Source organism: Salmo salar, chromosome 12 (assembly GCF_965601325.2).
Source record: "Salmo salar chromosome 12, fSalSal1, whole genome shotgun sequence".
Taxonomy (NCBI): Eukaryota; Metazoa; Chordata; class Actinopteri; order Salmoniformes; family Salmonidae; genus Salmo; species Salmo salar.
Window position 1 is genome coordinate 48,070,006 of NC_138302.1, and position 20,104 is coordinate 48,090,109.

General features: G+C 42.8%; 1 protein-coding gene across 6 annotated transcripts in view; it reads left to right on the plus strand.

The window, feature by feature from the left end:
• The window catches only part of LOC106565273 (ral GTPase-activating protein subunit beta), a 93,720-nt gene that overhangs the window by 32,735 nt on the left and 40,881 nt on the right, over nucleotides 1-20,104 (plus strand). For all 6 annotated transcript variants that reach the window (XR_001319639.3, XM_014132196.3, XM_014132197.3 and 3 more), the window contains exons 7-11: nucleotides 240-421; nucleotides 5,321-5,466; nucleotides 5,738-5,954; nucleotides 13,240-13,441; nucleotides 17,549-17,716. Coding sequence is in view for 5 of the 6 variants with exons in the window: in XM_014132196.3 (XP_013987671.2) it covers nucleotides 240-421; nucleotides 5,321-5,466; nucleotides 5,738-5,954; nucleotides 13,240-13,441; nucleotides 17,549-17,716 (915 nt within the window). In the remaining variant the exon portion in view is untranslated. The remainder of the gene's footprint in view (nucleotides 1-239; nucleotides 422-5,320; nucleotides 5,467-5,737; nucleotides 5,955-13,239; nucleotides 13,442-17,548; nucleotides 17,717-20,104) is intronic.

Genomic DNA, 20,104 nt, shown 5'->3' on the forward strand with positions numbered 1-20,104 from the left:
AAGAACATACAAAAAAGTACATGATACATGATTCTAGACTCTTAATGGACCTCCAAAATTGTAACCTAAAGATCTTAGGCTACATCAATTTAACTGTTACTCTCTAGCAGTTGTTTTCGGCTAGGTTGTGGAGAGAATGAACATATTACTTTACCTACAGACTTTGGGAAATCCAGCCCAGAACCAATGTTTTTGCACCCCTATGCTAACAGTCCCCTCTACCTCTTTTCCTCTTGCAGTAACCCGGTGGACCTTAGCAACCCGCTGACGGTCAGCTCAACGCCAAAGTTCCAGGAGCAGCTGCTGGGGGTGAGCGGCGTGCCCCAGGAGGTGATCCAGCAGCATCCCTGTCTCAATCAGCTGCCCCAGATCTTCTTCAGGGCCATGCGGGGGGTCAGCTGCCTGGTGGATGCCTTCCTGGGTAAGACTACCTCACTTTATCATTTTTCTTTCTCCACATACTGTTACATTTGACTTTGGCCCTGTCCAGAGACAACCCCCAGCCCTTTCCCCTAGGCACTTCATGTAGATCTGGTCCTGTATTCAAGAAACAGTTCAGAGTAGGAATCTGGGTAGGAATGCTGATCTAGGATCAGTTTAGCATCATAGATCATAATGAATAAGATTACATGGACAGGGGGACCTGATCGTAGGTCAGCACTCCTACTATGAGACACTTTCTGAATACGGGCCCTGAAAAAATTGGATAGTTATGGTAGTAGTTCCTTCTCCCATAAGAGGCTGGAGATTTTTGCCCTGTTGCTTGAACCTATCCAATACTTTCATATCCTCATGTTTTGCTGGATCACATCTGACTAAGAGGCCACGTATATGTTTCCTTCTGGCTAGGTGTCGGACTTGCAAAAAGAGAGATTAGAGAGAAACTGCCTTAGGGTACTCAATAAACTTCAGCATTCAATTCAGGAGTAAAAGGGTTTAGATTCTGTGGACATTGATAATGTGAAGAAAATAAAAAAACATCAAGCAGACCTCCCTGCATTTTTGCCCTATACTTTATCTAAGCACTGTCACAGTGAAGGCTATATACCTCCCTAAATCTCTTGACATCCCCATGTTTAATGAAACGGCAGCGCAATGCCACTTTGATTTTTCTTTTGGTTAATGTATCAGTTTTCATTTTGAAAATCACAAACTAGTATTAGTGCCATCCGTTTTGTCACCAAAGCCCCATATACTACCCACCACTGCGACCTGTACGCTCTCGTTGGCTGGCCTTCGCTTCATAATCGTCGCCAAACACATTGGTTCCAGGTCATCTACAAGACCCTGCTAGGTAAAGTCCCCCCTTATCTCCGCTCACTGGTCACCATAGCAGCACCCACCTGTAGCACTCGCTCCAGCAGGTATATCTCTCTGGTCACCCCTAAAGCCAACTCCTCCTTTGGTCGTCTCTCCTTCCAGTTCTCTGCTGCCAATGACTGGAACGAACTACAAAAATCTCTGAAACTAGAAACACTTATCTCCCTCACTAGCTTTAAGCACCAGCTATCAGAGCAGCTCCCAGATCACTGCACCTGTACATAGCCCATCTCTAATTTAGCCCAAACTACTACCTCTTCCCCTACTGTATTTATTTATTTTATTTATTTTGCTCCTTTGCACCATATTATTTATATTTTAACTTTGAACTTTCTTCAAATAACAAATCTACCATTCCAGTGTTTTACTTGATATACTTTATTTACTCTGCCACCATGGCCTTTTTTTGCCTTTACCTCCCTTATCTCACATCATTTGCTCACATTGTATATAGTCTTATTTTTTTCTACTGTATCATTGATTGTATGTTGTTTTACTCCATGTGTAACTCTGTGTTTTTGTATGTTGTCGAACTGCTTTGCTTTATCTTGGCCAGGTCGCAATTGTAAATGAGAACTTGTTCTCAACTTGCCTACCTGGTTAAATAAAGGTGAAATAAAATAAATAAATAAAAATTAGCTATGTGGCCAATTATGTTCTACAGTGCCCAAACACACAGAATGTCTCAAATAAATACCTAACATGGCTTGAGTTGTTGAACAGTCATTTAACCCAATAACTAACCCTCCATTTTGTGTTTCTACTTCAGCTTTTGTTATTTTACTTTCTTTCCCAGAAACACCACTAGTGGACCAATATACGTGACAAACTTCCCCCTCTAGGTACACTATTAAACCAGATCTAACCCAATGAAATCCAATCACTAACATTATGTATATAACAAACAAGATTCCCTATAGTGTGGTGCCACACTTCTACAGTCACAAAAACAACCTATTCATACACATCTAGGAAAAACACATTATTCACTCTGTCAGAAAGACAAGCTGCCACGCTGTTTGATTCTTAATTTTGATCGATGGCCTTGTCAGCTGCCAAAAGAATTGGTTCATTTTGTCTTGGTTGGTTGGTCTATGTTGTGATTTTCCAGGCTGTGCTTTGGCCGCTGTCTTTCCTTCAGGTTTCGCTGTGTCTAGGAACAACTTCAAAGAAAGGCTTCCCTCCATGCCCTCCTATGGTACTCCATAGTAGTGTGCTCCCAACCAATGATAAAGGGAACTGAAGCATTTTGTTGGATTTGCTGGGGCTCGCAAAAATCTGACTGTGTGGTGAAGCTAGCTGGTGCATGCACTTAGTGGCTGTGTCCAAATCAATTGAATCTATAATCACTATCAGGACAGCAGTGACAGACAGTCTCAATCCTGAAAACTTCTTCTCTACCCCAGTATTTCTTGTTATTTTTATATACAGTGCCTTCAGAAAGTATTCACACCACTCAACTTTTTCCACATTTGTTGTGTTAAAAAGTTGGATTAAAATTGATTTAATTGTCATTTTTAGTCAACGATCTACACAATACGAATGTCGAAGTGGAAAAAAAACTCTAAAATGTATGATTAGATAAGTATTCAACCCCCAATGCATGCTAGAATCATCTTTTGGCAGCGATTACAGTTGTGAATCTTTCTGGGTAAATCTCTAAACACTTTCCACACCTGGATTGTGCAACATTTGCCCATTTATTCTTCAAGCTCTGTAAAATTGGTTGTTGATCATTGCCGTACAACCATTTTCATGTCTTGCATAGATTTTCAAGCAGATTTAAGTCAAAACTAACTTGGCCACTCAAGAACATTCGCTGTCTTGTAAGCAACTCGTGTGTAGATTTGGCCTTGTTTTAGGTTATTGTCCTACTGAAAGGTGAAGTCATCTCCCAGTGTCTGGTGGAAAGCAGACTGAACCTGGTTTGCCTCTAGGATTTTGCCTATGCTTAGGACCATTCTGTTTATTTTTTATCCTGAAACTCCACAGTCCTTAACGAGAACAAGCATACCCATAACATAATGCAGCCACCACCATGCTTGAAAATATGGAGTGGTAGTCATTAATGTGTTGTCAGTGTGGACAGTAAAGGGAACAGTAAGTACAGTTGAAGTCGGAAGTTTACATACACCTTAGCCAAATACATTTAAACTCAGTTTTTCACAATTCCTGACATTTAATCCTAATAAAAATGTCCTGTCTTAGTTCAGTTAGGATCACCACTTTTAAGAATGTGAAATGTCAGAATAATAGTAGAGAGAAGGATTTATTTCAACTTTTATTTATTTCATCACATTCCCAGTGGGTCAGAAGTTTACAGACACTCAATTAGTATTTGGTAGCATTGTTTTTAACTTGGGTCAAATGTTTCAGGTAGCCTTCTACAAGCTTCCCACAATGAGTTGGGTGAATTATTGCCCATTCCTCCTGACAGAGCTGGTGTAACTGAGTCAGGTTTGTAGGCCTCCTTTCTCGCACACGCTTTTTCAGTTCTGCCCACAAATTTTCTATGGGATTGAGGTCAGGGCTTTGTGATGGCCACTCCAATACCTTGACTTTGTTGTCCTTAAGCCATTTTTGCCACAACTTTGGAAGTATGCTTGGGGTCATTGTCTATTTGGGAGACCCATTTGCGACCAAGCTTTAACTTCCTGACTGATGCCTTGAGATGTTGCTTTCAATATATCCACATAATTTTCCTCCTCATGATGCCATCTATTTTGTGAAGTGCACCAGTCCCTCCTGCAGCAAAGCACCCCACAACATGATGCTGCCACCTCTGTGCTTCACGGTTGGGATTGTGTTCTTCGGCTTGCAAGCATCCCCCTTTTCCCTCCAAAGATAACGATGGTCATTATGGCCAAACAGTTCTATTTTTGTTTCATCAGACCAGAGGACATTTCTCCAAAAAGTACAATCTTTGTCCCCATGTGCAGTTGCAAACCGTAGTCTGGCTTTTTTTATGGCGGTTTTGGAGCAGTGCCTTCTTCCTTGCTGAGCGGCCTTTCAGGTTATGTTGATATAGGATTCGTTTTACTTTTCTTGTTTTACTTTGCACTTTTCGCACCAAAAGTATGTTCATCTCTAGGAGACAGTACTCGTCTCCTTCCTGAGCGGTATGACGGCTGCGTGGTCCCATGGTGTTTATACTTGCGTACTATTGTTTGTACAGATGAACGTGGTACCTTCAGGCGTTTGGAAATTGCTCCCAAGGATGAACCAGACTTGTGGAGGCCTACAATTCTGAGGTCTTGGCTGATTTCTTTTGATTTTCCCATGATGTCAAGCAAAGAGGCACTGAGTTTGAAGGTAGGCCTTGAAATACATCCACGGGTACACCTCCAATTGACTCAAATTATGTCAATTAGCCTATCAGAAGCTTGATATCATTTTCTGGAATTTTCCAAGCTGTTTAAAGGCACAGTCAACTTAGTGTATGGAAATTTCTGATCCACTGGAATTGTGATACAGTCAAATAATCTGTCTGTAAACAATTGTTGGAAGATTTTCTTGTGTCATGCACAAAGTAGATGTCCTAACCGACTTGCCAAAACTATAGTTCGTTAACAAGAAATTTATGGAGTGGTTGAAAGATTTGTTTTAATGACTCCAACCTAAGTGTATGTAAACTTCCGACTTCAACTGTATATGTTTGACAGGCTATGCCAAGCTTCTGAATAAATGAACTGTTGTCAATCAAAATTGGTCGTCAAAGCAATGAAGCGAAAATGTGAATCTTTTTCTCTGTAGATTTTTACTTTTAACGTTCCTTTATCTGTGTTGAGTATCTTGCAACAAAGACATCCATCCATATGAGATGGCTTGTGCATTTTAAGCATTTTTTTTCTGTCTGTGGAGGAAAGGAGAAACACAAAAATTACACGCTGCCAACATTGACGTTACTAACATCGGGAAACAGGCCGTGATTGGTTGTTGCTGTTTTCACTTCAAACACTTGAATGTCCTCTGTGCCTCGTTCCTTCTCTCTCTCCCTCAGGTGTCTCCCGTCCCCGGTCGGACAGTGCCCCGCCCACACCTGTCAACAGACTGAGCATGCTGCCACCCACCACCAACACCACGCCCCCTCACAGCCGTCGCCACAAACCTACAGGGGTCACAAAGACGGCCAGTAAAACCTCAACGGTAGGTTCCTACCCCAGAGTTTGTTGTACTTCTTTTGAGCTGCTGTTTATTAGTCTTTCCTAATTTGGCCCATTTGTTTCAGATTTAAAATGGAGAACTGAATTAAAATGGGGAAAAGACTTCATACCTTTGCCAAATAATGTTTTTTCCAATGTTTAAAATAAGGACTAAATCTTAATGTGACTGAATATTCCTATTTTTACTGTGTCAGTTTGATAGCCAGGAATTTATTAAATTAACTATCTACCACCCCCCTCCCCTACCCACCCAGGCAAGCATAACACACCAACCCAAAGTGTCCCACCAGCCGTCCTCCACCTCCCCCCTGTCCAGCCCCAACCAGACCAGCTCGGAGCCCCGGCCGCTGCCTGCCCCCACCAGGCCCAAGGTCAACAGTGTCCTCAACCTTTTTGGCCAGTGGCTTTTTGACGCCGCGTTGGTGCACTGCAAGCTCCACGCAGGCCTGAGCCGGGACAACAGCATGACTGGTAAGGCAAGGGTCAGAGGTTAAGGGTCAACAATTGGTCACAAACTGGTTTGACTAGAATTGTGTTGTACTGTAGTCAATAGTCTAAAGAGTCTTCCTCTCCTTTATTGTAGCCTCTTCTTTAGCTTTGAAAAATGTGTTCAGCAGGGCATGTTGTGGAACATTCATATACAGTGCCTTCGGAAAGTACTCAGACCCCTTGACTTTTTCCACATTTTGTTACGTTACATCCTTATTCTAAAATGGATTAAAAACTAAAAATCCTCAACAATCTGCACTTGATACCCCATTATGACAAAGCGAAAACAGGTTTTTAGACATTTTTGTATGTATTAAAAAGAAAAAACACATACCTTATTTACATAAGTATTTAGACCCTTTACTATGAGACTCAAAATTTAGCTCAGGTGCATCCTGTTTCCATTGATCATCCTTGAGATGTTTCTACAATTTGATTGAGGTCAACCTGTGGTAAATTCAATTGGTTGGACATGATTTGGAAAGGCACACACATGTCTATATAAGGTCCCACAGTTGACAGTGCATGTCAGAGATAAAACAAGCCATGAGATTGAAGGAATTGTCCATAGAGCTTCGAGGCACAGATCTGTGGAAGGGTACCAAAACATTTCTGCATTATTGACGGTCCCCAAGAAGAGGGAGGTGACCAACAACCATCACAGCCCGCTTGGAGTTTGCCGAAAGGCACGTAAAGACTCAGACCATGAGGAAACAAGATTCTCTGGTCTGATGAAACCAAGATTGAACTCTTTGGCCTGAATGGCATGTGTCATGTCTGGTGGAAATCTGGCACCATCCCTACGGTGAAGCATGGTGGTGGCAGCATTCATGCTGTGTGGATGTTTTTCAGGGGCAGGGACTGGGAGACTAGTCAGGATCGAGGCAAAGATGAACGGAGCAAAGTACAGAGAGATTCTTGATGAAATCCGGCTCCAGAGTGCTCAGGACCGCACGACCCTAAGCACACAGCCAAGACAACGCAGGAGTGGCTTTGGGACAAGTCTCTGAATGTCCTTGAGTGGCCCAGCCAGCGCCCGGACTTGAACCCGATCGAACATCTCTGGAGAGACCTGCAAATAGCTGTGCAGCAACGCTCCCCATCCAACCTGACTGAGCTTGAGAGGATCTGCAGAGAAGAATGGAAGAAACTCCCCAAATACAGATGTGCCAAGCTTGTAGCGTTGTACCCAAGAAGACTCAAGGCTGTAATTGCTCCCAAAGGTGCTTCAACCAAGTACTGAGTAAAGGGTCTAAATACTTGGGTAAATAAAATATTTCAGTTTTTTATCTTTTAATACATTTAAAAAAAATTCTAAACCTGTTTTTGCTTTGTCATTATGGTGTATTGTGTGTAGTTTGAGGGGGGGAACAATTTAATCATTTTTAGAATAAGGAATAATTTAACCATGTTCTGTGTTTTCAGTAAATGTATGTAAATCATGAAGCTCATCTGCATTTCCTGCGGTACAGGAAAATTCTCAGCAACAAGAGTGATCAAATTAAGATCCTACATCCTATATACATGTGTTTTCTGGGTCTGCGGCACTAACTGCTGGACCACACAAGCCACACTATTGAGCCAGTTTTTTTTATCATGGGAAATGAGCAAGTGGCGGTCTTAAGTTGGATAAAGTAGCAGGCAGAGGTGTGTGTGAAGGTAATGGTGTTGATTTATCCTGGATTGTAGGCCGAGCTCAGGCTTCCACTCAGGTTTGTAGAGAGGCGTCTCTACAAACAAAACCCTGAGCTGGTCTTACTTTTATTAATGGACAGTTCATAGTTTCAAGTTACCAACGGGAATTTCAGTTGGGAATTCAGTCAATCTTAATGTGTTTTCCACCACCTATTGCAGATTATGCTAATATTAGTATTCATCTTCAATTGTGAGAAATGGGTAGGATGGCTGCCAGTATCATTGTTTTAAGTTCTATCCTCCATTTTGATGGACTGTGGTTTTTCAGTTGATCTAGGCCAGGGGTCGGCAACCCGCGGCTCTTAAGCCACATGCAGCTCTTCAACCCTTCTCTTGCGGCTCCCTGGTTATTTATAGATTACAGTGCATTTAGAAAGTATTCAGACCCCTTCACTTTTTGCACATTTTGTTACGTTACAGCCTTATTCTAAAATTGATTAAATAGTTTTTTTCCCCCTCATCAATCTATACACCATACCCCATAATAATAAGAAAATACAGGTTGTTTTTTTGTTGCAAATTTATAAAAAAAAAATTAACTGATTTAAATTACATTTACATAACTATTCAGACCCTTTAGTCAGTACTTTGTTGAAGCACCTTTGGCAGTGATTACAACCTCAAGTCTTCTTGGGTGTGACGCTATAAGCTTGACACACCTGTATTTGGGGAGTTTCTCCTATTCTTCTATGCCATCCTCTCAAGCTCTGTCCGGTTGGATGGGGAGTGTCGCTGCACAGCTATTTTCAGGTCTCTCTAGAGATGTTCAAGTCCGGGCTCTGGCACTCAAGGACATTCAGAGACTTGTCCTGAAGCCACTCCTGCGTTGTCTTGGCTGTGTGCTTAGGGTCGTTGTCCTGTTGGAAGGTGAGCCTTCGCCCCAGTCTAAGGTCCTGAGCACTCTGGAGCCGGTTTTCATCAAGGATCTCTCTGTACTTTGCTCCGATCATCTTTCCCTTGATTTCCCAGTCCCTGCCGCTGAAAATCATCCCCACAGCATGATGCTGCCACCACCATACTTCACTGTAGGGATGGTATTGGCCAAGTGATGAGCGGTGCCTGGTTTCTTCCAGACGTGACGCTTGGCATTCAGGCCAGAGAGTTCAATATTGGTTTCATCAGACCAGAAAATCTTGTTTCATGGTCAGTCTTCCGTCTGGCCACTCTACCATAGTGGCTTCCGTCAGGCCCCCATAAAGGGCTGATTGGTGGAGTGCTGCAGAGATGGTTGTCCTTCTAGAACAGGGGGGCCTGATTTGGTGTCACAGTTTTTCCCCAGCCCCAGCTAATACACCTGTCTCCAATAATCACCTAATCATGATCTTCAGTTTAGAATGCATTTGATTAATCAGCTGTCTTTGCTAGGGATGGAGAAAGTGTGACACCAATCAGGCCCTCGAGGACTGGAGTTGCCCACCCCTTTTCTAGAAGGTTCTCCCATCTCCACAGAGGAACTCTGGAGCTCTGTCAGAGTGACCGTCGGGTTCTTGGTCACCTCCCTGACCAGGGCCCTTCTCCCCCAATTGCTCAGTTTGGCAGGGTGGTTAGCTCTAGAAAGAGTCTTGGTGGTTCCAAACTTCTTCCATTTAAGAACGATGGAGGCCACTGTGTTGTTGGGGACCTTCAATGCTGCAGAAATGTTTTGGTACCCTTCCCCAGACCTGTGCCTCGACACAATCCTGTCTCGAAGCTCTTTGGACAATTCCTTTGACCTCATGGCTTGGTTTTTGCTCTGACATGCACTGTCATCTGTGGGACCTTATATAGACAGATGTGTGCCTTTCCAAATCATGTCCAATCAATTGAATTTATCACAGGTGGACTCCAATCAAGTTGTAGAAAGAGCTCAAGGATGATCAATGGAAACAGGTTGTACCTGAGCTCAATTTCGAGGCTCATAGGAAAGAGTCTGAATACTTATGTAGATAAGGTATTTCTGTTTTAATTTTTTATAAATTTGCAAACATTTCTGAAAAACATTTTCCCTTTGTCATTATCAGGTATTGTGTGTAGATTATTATTTTTATGACATTTTTCAAATCGGAAAAGTTAGTAAACCCCCCCCCCCCCCACCACCCCCCCCAAAAAAAATAAGGTTAATAAAAAAATTACTTCATTTCGTTAGGAATGCAGCCAGGCACCTGCACCTACTGGTGTGAGGCTATTAGATATATTCTCACGCAAAGCTGCAAAAGGCAGCAATACACAGTGTCCAGTCTCGCCAACATACAGGAAGGACAAGGACATATGGGTGTCGAAATTCAAAGGCCTGAGAACAATCTTGTGCCAGAAATCGCACTGAACCAGTAAATTCTGCTATTTATGTATTAATTTCATTTGTAAGAATTTTTCATAATACTGTTAGAAATACCAGTTGTTTAGATGTGAATTAATAGAATATTTGTAATCTAGCCGACACAATCATTTGTTTTATAGGCTCACAGCTGGCACTCAGAGGGGAGCAAAGAAAAAAGGTGGACCTTTCTTAGAAAACCATATTTATTTGTTATTATAGGGCCTCCCGAGTGGCGCAGCGGTCTGAGGCACTGCATCGCATTGCTTGAGGCGTTACTACAGATCCGGGTTCGATCCCGGGCTGTGTCGCAGCCGGCCGAAACCAGGAGACCCATGAGACGGCACACAGTCAGCCCAGCGTCGTCCGGGTTAAGGGAGGGTTTGGTTGGCTGGGATGTCCTTGTCTCATCGCGCTCCAGCGACTCCTTGTGGTGGCCGGGTGCATGCACGCTGACTTTGGTCGCCAGCTGTACGCCTCTGACACTTTGATGCGGCTGGCTTCCGGGTTAAGCGAGCAGTGTGTCAAGAAGCAGTGCGGCTTGGCGGGCTCGTGTTTCGGAGAATGCATGGCTCTCGACCTTCGCCTCTCCCAAGTCCGTACGGGAGTTGCAGCGATGGGACAAGACTGTAACTACCAATTGGATATCATGAAAAGGGGTTAAAAAGAACAACATATATTTAAAAATGTAAAGAAAAAATGTGATTAACAAATCAGCCATTGTAATCAAAATAGGCAGCTCCACGAGAGATCACTTTCTCCAAAACAATATGGTCGCTGTCGAGGCCAGAGGTGTTGAAAATGGTCTGCAGTCTGCAGTTTTTTTGAAACAAGTTATTTTTTTCATTTCACTTCACCAATTTGGACTATTTTGTGTTACATGAAATCCAAATAAAAATACATTTTAATTCCAGGTTGTAAGGCAACAAAATAGGAAAAATGCCAAGGGGGGTGAATACTTTCGCAAGGCACTGTATGTGTTATTTCATAGTTTTAATGTTTTCACTATTATTCAACAATGTAGAAAATAGTAAAAATAAATAAAAAGCCTTGAATTTCGCTACACCCGCAGTAACATCTGTTAAACACATGTGATGTGACAAATTAAAATTCGATTTTGATTTGTGTCCAAACTTGACTGGTACTGTATATTTATTACCATCAAACATTATTTTTTCATTATAATACTTGTGTATCTGTGTTTGATTATTACATTTCTTGCTGGGCTTGATGTTGGTATTTCAATTAATTCCGTTTGTTGGTAGGTTTTTAAATAAAAAAGTAATGTCACTATGTTATTGTATGTTCACAAGATTCGATTCTCTCCAACTTCACCAGACAGCCGCTGTGCTCTGCTCTGTGACCCTGAATGTCAGATTTAGTGGTAATTTAATCTGACTGGTATCTGTGGCACTATTGCCCCCTTTGCACATGAAAAGGGCTTGAATGTATTGTGCGGCTCCCTGAACACTTGGCTTTTCCAGTCATAAAAGTTGCCGACCCCTAATCTAGGCTGTTGCATTTTTCGTTATATTTCATTATCTTCTAGTTTAGTTTTAAATTTCAGTTTTTGCATGTTGGTTATTTGTCATGATGGTTGTTTCGACTATCTATCTTTGTTGACAATGATGTTAAGAGCACTTAGAAATATCACTATGAAAGTCCTGAAAACAAAACAAAGAACCATTTGAGAAATTGAACCACGAATAAGACTTCATCATATCACTGCTGTTCTATGATTTGTTTCCCATTTTTTTATTTCTATTTTGCAGCTACATTTGTCCAAATTCTTCTTTCTTATTCTTGTAAGTAGGAATACAAGCTTCCCGTACCTTTTTTAACTTGCAGTTTTCCTGTATTTGATTGGCATTTTTTGTTTAGAATTTTCTTTGTGCCCATTGTCATCGCCACTGAGTCGTTATACATTTACATTTAAGTCATTTAGCAGACGCTCTTATCCAGAGCGACTTACAAATTGGTGCATTCACCTTATGATATTAGGTTGCCAGGGGTGTATTCATTAGCCACCAAATGGAAGAAAACAGATGGAAACAAGGAGAGGGACTACCTGAACCTGTCCGATAAGAAACACTTGTTTTTGTTTTCCGTCACAAACCATTTTGCTATGGTATGCTCTAATGAATACGACCCTGAACTTCCCAGTCCCAAATCACCCCCCATTCTGCCTGGAATCAAACTGACCTGCTACACCTGGATCATACCCATGTAATCTCCCCCCCAGAGGATCTCACACACTAATACTTGTTTTCCAAAGAAACCAACAAACGTTCCGTTTTTCTGCCGTAGCTTTCTTTGCTCCTCAGTTGATGACCTTGAATTTGTATGTACTGTATGTTACATATGTATGTGGTGGATGTCTGTTCCATATATTTGTGCTATATATCGTGCCTCGTGTGCACTTCCAAGGAGCTAATAAGTAGACATGGCAAACTGAATTTTGCCATTGATGAGAAAATATATTCACCTGTGTCAGTTCTTTGTGGGCTGCTACACAGAGCTCACAAAGAGGCTGCTGTGTGTTTTACATATCTCTTTTTGGCTCAGAAAACATAATGAAACTTTACGTAATCCAAATCGGTTGTTGTCGGCAGAGCAAAATGCCCAGGCAGAAGTATTGTAAATGCTCCCTTTCAAACCGTATGGGGTGCATTCCAAATGGCACCCTGTTCCTTATTAAGTGCACTATATTTGACTGGGGCACATAGCACTGCTGTATGGAATAGGGTGCCATTTGGGATGGAGACCTAGAGTGCAGCTTCACATGAAAGCACCGTAGCGGGGGCGCACCATCCTGGCAGGACATTTCATCAAGGTTGCAGCAGTAGAGCAGTCAGGCCAAAGTAAGTAACAATGGACTTGAAAGTAAATATCCTCCACTGGATGAATCCATTAGCACATCATATTTTGGGATTAATTATTCATTTTACCACTGAGCTACCACCGACCTCAGAGGCCTTATTGGAAATTATGGAAAATTACCTAACTTTTTAAGTTCCTTTTCAATTGAAAAACAGGTACTTCACATATCCACTTTGTGTCAGTGGTTTCTGCCTTTGACCTATGACCTAACACAATTTTTCTCTCATTCTTCCCGTCTTCTGTCCGCTCTCACCACTTTCCTTTTCCTCTATCGGTCCTCTCTTTTCTACCCCCACCCTCTCTCCTTCACCCCCTCCATTCATGTCCTTCTCTCTCTCCCTTATTTCTACTCCCCCTCTTCCTATGAACCTCTCTCTCTCTCTCTCTCTCTTTTGCCAGCCCTGGCCACTCAGACAGGTGTGGAGCTGAGGAGGAAGGGCTCCCAGATGTCCACAGATACCATGGTGTCCAATCCCATGTTCGACGCCAACGAGTTCCCCGACAACTACGAGTCGGGCCGGGCCGAGGCCTGTGGAACCCTCTGTAGGATCTTCTGCAGCAAGAAGACTGGCGAGGAGATACTGCCCGTTTATCTGTCCAGGTACCCACATGTTTTACCCTGATACAGTCAAAACAGAAAGGCAATATAGTAGTTTTATATAAGTATTCTTTTTAAATGAGTACCCAAATCTCCACAGATTACGTATTTTATTTTTGTAAGTATACTGAACAAAAATATAAAAGCAACATGGAACGTGTTGGTACCATGTTTCATGAGCTGAAATAAAAGATCCCAGAAATGTTCCATACTCACAAAAAGCCTATTTCTTTCAAATTTTGTGAACAGATTTGTTTACTTCCCCGTTAGTATTTCTCCTTTGCCAAGGTAATCCATCCACCTGACAGGTGTTGCAAATTAAGAAACTGATTAAATAGCATGATCATTACTCAGGTGCTTCTTGTGCTGAGGACAATAAAAGGCCACTCTAAAATGTGCAGATTTGTCACACAACACAATGCCACAGATGTCTCAAGTTGAGGGAGCGTGCAATTGGCATGATGACTGCAGGAATATCCACCAGAGCTGTTGCCAGATCATTTTATGTTAATATCTCTACCATAAGCCAATGTCGTTTTAAAGAATTTGGCAGTACGTCCAACTGGCCTCACAACTGCACGCCAGCCCAGGATCTCCACATCCGGCTTCTTCATCTGCGGGATGGTCTGAGACCAGCCACCCGGACAGCTGATGAAACTGGGTTTGCATAACTGAAGAATTTCTGCACAAACTCTCAGAAACCGTCTCAGGGAAGCTCATCTGTGTGCTTATCGTCCTCACCAGGGTCTTGACCTGACTGCAGTTGGCGTTGTAACTGACTTCAGTGGGCAAATGGTCACCTTCGATGGCCACTGGCACACTGTAGAAGTGTGCTCTTCACGGATGAATCCCAGTTTCAACTGTACCGGGCAGATGGCTGACTGTGTATGGTGTCGTGTGGGAAAGCGGTTTGCTGACATCAACGTTGTGAACAGTGTGTCCTATGGTGGGTTTATGGTATGGACAGGCATAAGCTACTGACAACTAACACAATTGCATTTTATCGAAGGCAATTTTTATTTTGTTTAACCATTTATTTAACTAGGCAAGTCAGTTAAGAACAAATTCTTACTTACAATGAAGGCCTACATCGACCAACCCCGGACAATACTGGGCCAATTGTGTGCTGCCCTATGGGACTCCCAATCATGGCCGGTTGTGATACAGCCTGGATTCGAACCAGGGTGTCTGTAGTGACGCCTCTAGCGCTGAGATTCAGTGTCTTATCTTAGACCGCTGCGCCACTCGGGACCTCCACTTGAATGCACGGAGATACCGTGACGAGACCCTGAGGCCCATTGTCGTGCCATTTATCCAACATATGCATATCTGTATTCCCAGTCATGTGAAATCCATAGATTTATTTTTTTATTTCAATTGACTGATTTCCTTACAATGAACTGTAACTCAGTAAAATCTTTGAAATTGTTTCGTTTTATATTTTAGTTCAGTGTAGTAACATAGTTAACATGGTAAAATGTTAAAAGCACGTTTATCCTACCAACGGGACATCAAAAATGGTAATATCTTATGTTTCACTGAGTCGTGGCTGAACGACGACATTATTAGCATGAAGCAGGTGGGGTTACCCACTGCATCGACAGGATAGAACAGCAGCCTCTGGTAAGACAAGGGGTGGCGGTCTATGTATATTTGTAAACATCAGCTGGTGCACGATATCTAAGGAAGTCTCAAGATTTTGCTTGCCTGAGGTAGTGTGGTCTACAGCTTATCATGAGATACTCTATCTACAGAGTTTCTGTATTTTTCATAGTTGTCAACATACCACCACAGACCGATGCTGGCACGAAGACCGCACTCAATGATCTGTAAACCGCCATAAGCAAACAGGAAAACGCTCATCCGGAGGCGGTGCTCCTAGTGGCCGGGGATTTTAATGCAGGGACACTTAAATCAGTTTTACCTAATTTCTATCAGCAGGTTAAATGTGCAACCAGAGGGGGGGAAAAACTCTAGACCACCTTTACTCCACACACAGAGACACGTACAAAGCTCTCCCTCGCCCTCCATTTGGCAAATCTGACCATAATTATATCCTCCTGATTCCTGCTTACAAGTAAAAATTAAAGCAGGAAGCACTAGTGACTCGGTCAATAAAAAAGTGGTCAGAAGAAGCAGATGCTAAGCTACAGGACTGTTTTTCTAGCACAGACTGGAATATGTTCTGGGATTCTTCCGATGGCATTGAGGAGTACACCACATCAGTCACTGGCTTCATCAATAAGTGCATCGATGACGTCGTCCCCACAGTGGCTACGTACATACCCCAACCAGAAGCCATGGATTAAAGGCAAAATCCACACTGAGCTAAAGGGTACAGCTGCCACTTTCAAGTAGCTTTAAGAAATCCCGCTATGCCCTCTGACGAACCATCAAACAGGCAAAGCTTCAATACAGGACTAAGATCGAATCATACTACACCGGCTCCGACGCTCGTCGGATGTGGCAGCAAACTATTAGACCACAAAGGGAAGCACAGCCGAGAGCTTCCCATTGACACAAGCCTACCAGACGAGCTAAATTACTTCTATGCTCGCTTCGAGGCAAGTTACACTGGAACATGCATGAGAGCATCAGCTGTTCTGGATGACAGCGTGATCACGCTCTCCGCAGCCGATGTGAGTAAGACCTTTAAACAGGTCAACATTCACAAGGCCGCAGGGCCAAACAGATTACCAGGACGTGTACTCCGAGCATGCGCTGACCAACTGGCAAGTGTCTTCACTGACATTTTCAGTGAAGACAGTACAGACTCTCCCTGTCTGAGTCTGTAATACCAACATGTTTCAAGCAGACCACCATATTCCATGTGCCCAAGAAAACTAAGGTAACCGACCCTAAATGACTACCGACTCGTGGCACTCGCGTCTCTAGCCATTATCATTATCCCAGAAACCCTAGACCCACTCCAATTTGCATTCCGCCCCAACAGATCCACAGATTATGAAATCTCTATTGCACTCCACACAGCCCTTTCACACCTGGACAAAAGGAACACCTATGTGAGAATGCTATTCATTGACTATAGCTCAGCATTCAACACCATAGTGCCCTCAAAGCTCATCACTAAGCTAAGGACCCTGGGACTAAACACCTCCCTCTGCAACTGCATCCTGGACTTTCTGACGGGCTGCCCCCAGGTGGTAAGGGTAGGCACCAACACATCAGCCAAGCTGATCCTTAACATGAGGTCCCCTAAGGGGTGCGTGCTCAGTCCCCTCCTGGTACTCCCTGTTCACTCATGACTGCAAGGCCAGGCATGACTCCAACTCCACCATTAAGTTTGCCGATGACACAACAGTGGTAGGCCTGATCACCAACGACGAGACGGCATATAGGGAGGAGGTCAGAGACCTGGCCGTGTGGTGCCAGGACAACAACCTCTCCCTCAACTTAATCAAGACTAAGGAGGATTGTGGACTACAGGAAAATGAGGACCGAGCATGACCCATTCTCATCAACGGGGCTGTAGTGGAGCAGGTTGAGAGCTTCAAATTTCTTGGTGTCCACATCACCAACAAACTAACATGGTCCAAGCACCCCAAGACAGTCGTGAAGAGGGCACAACAAAACCTATTCCCCCTCAGGAGACTGAAAAGATTTGTCATGGGTCCTCAGATCCTCAAAAGGTTCTACAGCTGCACCATCGAGAGCATCTTGACTGGTTACATCACTGCCTGGTATGGCAACTGCTTGGCCTCCGACTGCAAGGCACTACAAAGGGTTGTGCGTACAGCCCAGTACATCACTGGGGCCAAGCTTCCTGCTTTCCAGGACCTCTATATCAGGCGGTGTTAGAGGAGGGCCCTAAAAATGTCAGACTCCAGCCACCTTAGTCATAAACCGTCCTCTCTGCTCCCGCACGGGAAGCGGTACCGGCGAGCCAAGTCTAGGTCCAAGAGGCTTCTAAACAGCTTCTACCCCCAAGCCACAAGACTACTGAACATCTAATCAAATGGCTACCCAGACTACTTGCAAATGGCTACCCAGACTGCTATGAAGTTTCTAAATCTGTTCCCCTTTTCCACAGCTTTTCCATGCACGTGTTCTAGCTCCAGACTGACTCCTCCAGTCTCTTTCCTCCCCCAGGTTCTACATGGTTCTGATCCAGGGCCTCCAGATCTCCGACTACATCTGCCGACCGGTGCTGGCCAGCATCATCCTCAACTCCTCAGCCCTCTTCTGCTCCGATATTAAGGGCATCAATGTGGTGGTCCCCTACTTCATCTCAGCCCTGGAGAACGTCCTCCCTGACCGGTGAGGAATGCAATGTCTATATTTGGTGTGCTTGTTGAAAGAACACTTATTCCCCATACTTCTCATTATTCTGCACTCTCCTGCGCTGACTCCACTTATACTGCTTATAAGAAACGATATTACAACAAACAATTCGGTACAAGATTTGTTACTTTCGGTTCTTCTATTAAATGTCTCACGCCATACACTGAATGACAGGATCAAGTCTGTCTAGTAATTTGTCGACCAGGCCAGTAATGTTTCAGCACATTTGGTGTTCTAGTTAGACATTTATGTGCTCTGTCACAGTCTGCCATAGAAAACTGCTAGTGTCACTTCCTAGTCAGTGCTGCATTGTTTAGATTACACATGGAAAAAGCTATAATTGAGCAATATGATTGAATGAATGGCCAAACACCACCACGCGAGTCACAATTTAATAAGCAGTACATGATTGATGCATTCAACATGGCACACAGGAACTGTCCAGACTAGCAAAACTTTCAATTATTAATATATTAGCAACTTAGGAATAGGCTCCAGAAAGACGCCTAGCATTCGTCTTCGCTACTGTAGCCAGATCATAGAGATGGATAGAGGACTCTAGTTCCCAAAAGCCATTTTTAGAATGGGCTGAAACCCATATGGGTTAAGGAAGGATCACATGATTCCATCCGGGTCATCAGGAGGCTGGGCTCCCGACAGTGACCATTAAGTCGTAATTTGCGACCTTTTAAATTGGCTGTGCGAGTTACATTTTTTTATAATTGGTCACATCGGCGCGAGCTGCACGTTCACCTCACTTCAAATGTCCTATTATTTTAGGAGGCTAAAACCATGATTTGGTCAAACAGTAATGTGCATTATCCTTATGATTCCTGTAATGAAAGTCTCTGCCCTGCGGCTGTTTCACTCAGGCCTGCTGCTCTGATGAGAGTGCCACTCTCTTCCTCTCCCCCGCACTCTGAGAGAAAATGCATTTGTAGGCTTTAACAGTTCAAAATCCATTTGGGGGAAAGAAAATACAGCTTTGGAAGCAACTACTGTTGTCACTTTATTTAGCTCTATAGCAACTATTTTACAACCAAGATATTTGATATGGCTTCAAAATACGCAGCGAGCGAAATTCGCAACAGCCTTTGCGAGTGCGTCGGACTCATTGGGTACTGCTGAAACGTTTTAAGACCTTTAATTTTCTGTTAGATTAATACATGGCTACCAGCAGTGGGTATTATGTTTAGCGTTAACGATCCAGTTAGTGTGTTTTGAGTTTCCACTTACTCATGCAGTGAATTGGCCCCAAATAAATTAGCCTATGATATTGGTGCCCATAAAGATATAAGCAAATTCATCTCTATTGAACGAAATATTCAGATAATTCTGGAGCCGTATTTTGACAGAGCAAAAATGTTTCCGTTGACATCACTGGTGTGCATCGTGTGATTTTAACCAATTTTGAATAGGCATTGCCTACTAATTGGTTGATGTCATTGGAAACATCTTTACTACAAAACATAAATGTTCTATTTTCACATATGTTGATGTTAGGGTGGTGCTGGAGATGATGAATATAAAGTAGACATTTAAAAAAATATATATATATCTTATTAACTTCTATGGGCTAGGTGGGACGTTTGCGTCCCACCCTAGTCAACAGCCAGTGGAATCGCGTGGCGCGAAATACAAATACCTCAAAAATGCTATAATTTCAATTTCTCAAACATATGACTATTTTACACCATTTTAAAGACAAGACTCTGGTTAATCTAACCACATTGTCCGATTTCAAAAAGACTTTACAGCGAAAGCAAAACATTAGATTATGTCAGGAGAGTACCCTGCCAAAAATAATCACACAGCCATTTTCAAAGCAAGCATATATGTCACAAAAACCAAAACCACAGCTAAATGCAGCACTAACCTTTGATGATCTTCATCAGATGACACTCCTAGGACATTATGTTATACAATACATGCATGTTTTGTTCAATCATGTTCATATTTATATCAAAAACTATCTTTTTACATTAGCATGTGATGTTCAGAACTAGCATACCCACCGAAAACTTCCGGTGAATTTACTAAATTACTCATGATAAACGTTGACAAAATACATAATTATTTTAAGAATTATAGATACAGAACTCCTTTATGCAAACGCTATGTCAGATTTTGAAATAGATTTTCGGCGAAAGCACATTTTGCAATATTCTGAGTACATAGCTCGGCCATCACAGGCTAGCTAATTTGACACCCACCAAGTTTGGGGCTCACTAAACTCAGAATTACTATTAGAAAAATTGGATTACCTTTGCTGTTCTTTGTCAGAATGCACTCCCAGGACTTCTACTTCAACAACAAATGTTGTTTTGGTTCCAAATAATCCATAGTTATATCCAAATAGCTCCG